The sequence below is a fragment of the Choloepus didactylus genome, chromosome 4 (assembly GCF_015220235.1).
Source record: "Choloepus didactylus isolate mChoDid1 chromosome 4, mChoDid1.pri, whole genome shotgun sequence".
NCBI classification, from domain to species: Eukaryota; Metazoa; Chordata; class Mammalia; order Pilosa; family Megalonychidae; genus Choloepus; species Choloepus didactylus.
Genome location: NC_051310.1, coordinates 94,061,228 through 94,067,553, shown reverse-complemented (window position 1 = coordinate 94,067,553; position 6,326 = coordinate 94,061,228). Strand labels below are relative to the sequence as shown.

Here is a 6,326-nt window from a genome sequence, read left to right as displayed (position 1 = left end):
TCACCTGGTATCACTTCAGACATGCCAATTCTAGGGCCCCACCTCAAACCCCCTGAATCAGATGCTGTGGAGACAGGGCCCACCAATCTGTTTTAACAAGCCTTCTGAGTGATTTTGATGCATGCAAAAGTTCTGCAGTATATTCAAACAGAAACTCACTGAATTGCAATCAGGAGAACTGAACTCCAATTCCCGGTCTATATGCATACAAGCTGTGTGAATTTGGAGACATGACTTCACTTTTCTGAGCCTCAACCCCCTGACGGATTAGTAGCTGCATCCCATGTAATTTCTCCCCATGTTCTCAATCCAATGAGGCACTGACAGGTAGGAGCTCCTCTGGGTGATGTCATATGCGAAGATGGCTCCTTTGGCACTGTGGTAGTAACTCTGGGTGATGGTGCAGAAACACTCTTGGGCTGGCTGTGTCCCAGATCTGCAGCTTGACTGGCTTGCCCTGGCTCTCCAGGGTCTTCATTGTGAAATCATCGCTGATGGCACTGCCCTGGAGCTCAGCGAAGCGATGCACCATGCATGCCTTTTACATGCTCGCGTGCCCCACCAACACCAGCTTGATCAGGTAATTGTACTGTTCGTCCAGGTCTCCCAGGTATCCCAGATGTCTGGGGTCTGGCCTCACCATGACCTGGCAGGAGGTGAAGGCTCATGGAAGCTACCGCTTCAGTCCGTGGGCCACCTATCGACACAGAGCCGCCAAAGTTGGGTAAATCCTTGCTTGCCAAGATTAGACATGTCAAATGTTCTCTCCTCTATGAGGACCCTTTTTTTAATTTATCATATTTTTTTATTGTAGACTATAACATATTTACATAAAAGAGAAAACTTTCCAAGTGCAATATAACAAATAGAGAGCAAATTTCAAAGAATATTATAGGTTACAGTTCCACAGTTTCAATTATTTCCATACTATGAAATATAACATATATACAAAAGGTAATATCTTTCAAAGTATGGTTTAACAAGTAGATATATAGGAAATTTCCAAAGTTATTATGAGTTACAGTACCATAGTTTCAGTTATTTCTTTATTGTGAAATATAATATCTACACAAAAAGGTATAGCTTTCAAATTACAATTTAACAAGTAGCTATAGAACAAATTTCAAAGGATGCTATGGGTTACGGTTCCACCATTTCAGTTCTTTCTTTCTAACTATTCTAATACCCTAGCAACTGAGAAAAATAAAATTACATAAATATGCAGTATTCATAATCCTTTGTTAAATTCCATCTTGTCTGTTGCTACCCCTTCCTCTAATTTAGTCACTTTCCTGATTTTCAGGGATGTCTACGCAGTGACCACCCTAACCTGTTCGTGTTGAAAAGGGGTGTCAACTTTATGAGCAAAGGGGACACATCTAGTAGATGTTCTTGTAGAGGCTATTGCTTCTGGGTTTTAGGATTTAGCTGGCATAGAAGTACTCTGAAGGATTGAAGTTTCTGAAGAATAAACTTAGTGAGTGAAACTCTTATAGAGTCTCAGATAGGGGTCTGGATATTCTTTAAGGTTTTCGGGACTACTGTTGACTTGGGCTTATCATACTGTGGTCATTTGGCATATCTAGGTGAAGCTTGCATAAGGGTAATCTCCAGGACAACCTTGAGGCCCTTTTTAAGCTCCCTATACAGCTCCCTAACTAAATAGACTTTTCTCGCATCTGAAGCCCCATGACTTTGTGCCTTTCACAGGGCTCTTTCCACAATACAATGAGGTGGACTGAGGTTCATGGCCATTTAAAAGATTGCTGACACCTTCAAATTCAAATTCAGCATTAACAAACACAGGTCACATACTCCACTGGCCTGAATTTAGATTAGAACTTGTTCCAGTTTGCTAATGCTGCTATTATGCAAAATACCAGAACATGGATTGGCTTTTATAAAGGGGGTTTATTCGTTTACATATTTATAGGCCTAAGGCTATAAACATATCCACACTAAGGCAGCAACAAGATGGTACCTTCACTGAAGTACGACCAATGGTCCTTTGCTCCTGGGTTGTGTTTCAAAACGGCTTTTTCCAAAATGTCTCTGGGCATCTGACTTGGTTCCTTTCTCTTAGATCCTGTGCATCCTTGCTTTCTCCCAGGGAGTTCCTCTCTAAGCTTCTGGGGGTCCTCTATTAGCCTCTCCGGGGCAAACTCGGGACTTCATCTCTTAGCTTAGCATCTCCAAACATCCTTCAGTCCACATCTCCAGACATCTCTGTGCCATATTCTTTGATGCAATCTTGTGGGGGCAGATTTATTCCTCTTTCTGATTAGGCTGTGACCTTTTGATTGTTTCCATGGAGATGTGACTCAATCATCTGTGGACTAGACTTTTGACTAAAACATCTTCCTAGAGATATGGACCCTGACCGTTCAGGGTGGGACTTGATTTAATCACTGGAGTCCTATAAAAGAGCTCACAAACAGAAGGAGCTCAGAGCAGCTGAGAAGGACATTCTGGAGAGAAGTTAAGAGCTGACACTGTCACTGACACTTGGAGTCATTTGGAGATGCTAGCCCAGAGTTTGCTCTGGAGAAGCTAAGAGAGGACCAAGACAGTTAGATGCATAGGAAATGAAGAGTCTAAGAGAGACAAGCCCAGAGACATTTTGGAGAATGCCATTTTGAAACACAATCTGGAAACAGCAGATATCAGCCACATGCCTTCACAGCTGACAGAGGTGTTCTGGACACCATCAGCATTCTTCAGTGACGGTATCTTCTTGTTGATGCCTTGGTTTGGACACTTTTATGCCCTTAGGACTGTAACATTGTAACCAAATAAACCCCCTTTATAAAAGCCAATCCATTTCTGGTATTTTGCATAACAGCAGCATTAACAAACCCTGACAATCTCCAAGCATTGGCTTCAGCCCTGTGTTGGCTCCTGGCTCTCTTAAATACTCAGGTGAACTAATCAAGCCCCACCCTAAATGGGCAGGTCAAATCTCCACAGAAACATTCAATCAAGAGGTCACACCCTAAACAAAAAGATTAATAAGTCTGTCCCCACAAGAGTGCATCAAAGAATATGGCTTTTTCTGGGGGACATAGTATATAAAAACCGGTACAGAACTCATATTCAATATTTATTAACAAATATTTATTATCTGCTATGTGTCAAGCACTAGTATGGGAGCAGGGGATGCAGGAGTGGACAACATAAGTTCCCATAATTTTTTTCAACAGTCTGTCCCAATTTGGAGAAATCAGGATTAGTTTTTGAACCAATATGTATGGGATGCCCAGGGACAACAGTTGGTTTACATTTGTCTTAATTCAACAAATATTTATTAGATGCCTAATTTGTGCCAGGCTGTGTGCTCAACACTGGGAATTTTAACAGTGAACAGGACACCAGTTATTTTTCTCTTATTCTTTTTTACAGCAGCTTTATTGAAATAACTCACTTACCATACAATTCATTTTTTGTTTTCAAGGGTCATCCATGTCGTAGCACATATTACTATTTCTTTTTTTTTTTTTTTTTTTGCCAAATAATATTATATTGTGTGGACATGTCCTATTTTATGTACACATTCATCAGCTGATGGACATTTGGGTTGTTTACACTTTTTGGTCATTATGAATAATGATGCTATGACTATCTGTGTATAAGATTTTGTGTGGACATATGTCTTGATTTCTCTTGGGCATATACCTAGGAATAGAATTGCTGGTTAATATGGTAATCTATATTTAAACTTTGAGGAACTGCCAGACCATTTTACAAAGTGGTTGCACCCTTTTACATTGCCACTAGCTGTGTATGAGAGTTCTGATTTCTCCACATCCTCACCAAAACTTACCTGTCCTTTTTATTACAGACATCTTACAATATATATATTTTTTCACAGCATTCAACTCTATTGTGCTACAAAGAGAGAACACAGACACAGAGGGTGAGGGTTGGGAGTGTACAAGTAGTTCTTTCTATGGGTGCCCAACAGGCTAAGGCTTTCATATAAAAATACTCTATACTTCCTGTGCCCCACCAAGGAAGCAGTCTAGGCTTACCACGAATAGGTCACACACAGGAAACCACCAATTCTGACCAACTGGAGGTGTAATTTTGTAAAATGGATTCTGCCCGGTACTTTTCTAGGCTAATGGGAAGTTTCCCCCTCATCTGACTCCAGCCACCTGAGCCAAGGACAAGCTGTCTTTCTTATTCTAAAATTATAGAAGTTGGATTCCAGAAAATATTCCTGGAGCCATGCCATCAGTAGAGTAGCAAAGCTCCCTCCATCCTCTCTCCATATCATGCGGACCGTATTTCAAGTGAAAACTTTCTCCACTCATTCCTGTTGGGGACCCTGTTTAGCAGGGACAAGGCCGAGGAGGAAGGCACTTCCTGACGGCTCGCACCACTGGTAGTATCATAAACATCGCTGCATCGTTTGTTTGGGTGTTTTCTAACGGTACTTGTTTTCTCTCCAACAAGACTGTAAACCCCTGGAAGGTTCACACAGTGCTTTAACAAGCTCACATATTATCCACCCTTGCGCGAACATCACTTTTTTTAAACCAACGAAGTCGTCGGCTTCGCTCAGAGCTCGGCAAACTTGCCGGGACCTGAGAACTCGCGGCGTGAGGCCACCTCTAACCCCACACCCTGACCAGCGGCCCGGCAGGAACGCGCCAGCCATTCAGGGGCCTTCTCCGCCCGCCGATGCTGGAGAGAGGCTGCCGATTGGTCAGGCCTAAGCGAGGGACCGCCTTCCAGAGGTTGCAGGGAAGCCTCCCCATCTAACCCTGGGTCGCCGCCTCCGTGAGGGGCAGCCGAGCTCGGCAAGGGAGGGGGGGCTCCGAGGGTTCTCGGCAGGTGAGGGCTGGATCAGGTGGGCCCCTTTATCTCGAGGCCAGGCCGGGAAGCTGGACGGGGAGTGCCGTGAGTTTCTTTGTCTCCAAGCCGCAGCGAAGGGGCGGGTCAGCGACCGTGCCAGCCCCGGAAGCGGAAGTGTGGACACCGCAGGGGTCAGTCTAGTGTTAGCTCTGCCTGTGAGCCCGCTGTTCTGCCTGCCGGTTCCACCGCCCTTTTCCTCTCGTCCGTGTGCTGCTCGCCGGCCTCGCCATGCTATCTCTAGACTTTTTGGATGATGTGCGGCGAATGAACAAGCGTCAGGTAAAGGTTGACGCCTTCTGTTTACCCGGGTTCCCGTTGTTCCGCCACTGCAGGGCCTGGCCCACCTCAGGGGCCTTGGTTTGAGGGCCTGAACCAGTCCGACGGTCGGATCACTCCTTCTTTTTGGAGTTTGTGGCCTTTGTCCTTCGTCTATTTTTAGCTCATATCTGATTCCGGGCCTGTTAGGGGTAGGGCGGGAAGCGGTGTCTTCAAGGTTCCATTACTTTCGAGGAGGCAGGGAAGCAATGGAGACCGTAGGGCGCTTTGAGGGAGGTAGTTGGGGGTTTTTACTGTTTTAGAATTTGTAAAGCGGACAAACTCCTGAGTACTTGATTCCCGACGGATTCCAGAGAGACTAGGTTTAGTCGTTGACAGCTACTCCGATCTGGGGGCGCTCGGGAAAGCGATAGTGAGCCCCCAAAAGTCGTTTTACTGCTTTCAACCTGTCGCAACCCTTCTAGTACAAACGGATCTCAGCGAGCTGCTCCTAGTTTTCCTTGGACTATCTCTGAGTCTGAGTTCAGAGTTGGAGCAGCTACTATACCTACCTTAGAATCTTTGACTGTATTTCTCCCAATATCAGTAGCACAAAGATCTTGTAATTTAGGCCTTAAACTTTTTTTTTTTTTTACTTTTTTTTTTATTAATCTTCATTTTATTGAGATATATTCACATACCATGCAGTCATACAAAACAAATCGTACTTTCGATTGTTTACAGTACCATTACATAGTGGTACATTCATCACCCAAATCAATCCCTGACACCTTCATTAGCACACACACAAAAATAACAAGAATAATAATTAGAGTGAAAAAGAGCAATTGAAGTAAAAAAGAACACTGGGTACCTTTGTCTGTTTCCTTCCCCTATTTTTCTACTCATCCATCCCTAAACTAGACAAAGTGGAGTGTGGTCCTTATGGCTTTCCCAATCCCATTGTCACCCCTCATAAGCTACATTTTTATACAACTGTCTTCGAGATTCATGGGTTCTGGGTTGTAGTTTGATAGTTTCAGGTATCCACCACCAGCTACCCCAATTCTTTAGAACCTAAAAAGGGTTGTCTAAAGTGTGCATAAGAGTGCCCACCAGAGTGACCTCTCGGCTCCTTTTGGAATCTCTCTGCCACTGAAGCTTATTTCATTTCCTTTCACATCCCCCTTTTGGTCAAGAAGATGTTCTCCATC

The 6,326-nt window shown here is 44.0% G+C and overlaps 1 protein-coding gene and 1 pseudogene across 2 annotated transcripts in view; one reads left to right on the top strand and one right to left on the bottom strand.

Annotated features, from left to right (window-relative positions):
• Positions 1-304: 304 nt before the first annotated feature.
• On the bottom strand, positions 305-643 carry LOC119532737 (annotated as a pseudogene).
• Positions 644-4,806: 4,163 nt separating this feature from the next.
• SEC11A (SEC11 homolog A, signal peptidase complex subunit) overlaps positions 4,807-6,326 on the top strand; it is a 56,595-nt gene continuing 55,075 nt past the window's right edge. The window contains exon 1 of one of the 2 annotated variants that reach the window (XM_037833146.1): positions 4,807-5,136. In XM_037833146.1, the coding sequence (XP_037689074.1) occupies positions 5,086-5,136 (51 nt within the window). In that variant the 5' untranslated portion in view covers positions 4,807-5,085. The remainder of the gene's footprint in view (positions 5,137-6,326) is intronic. The other variant, XM_037833145.1, reaches the window with a different exon arrangement.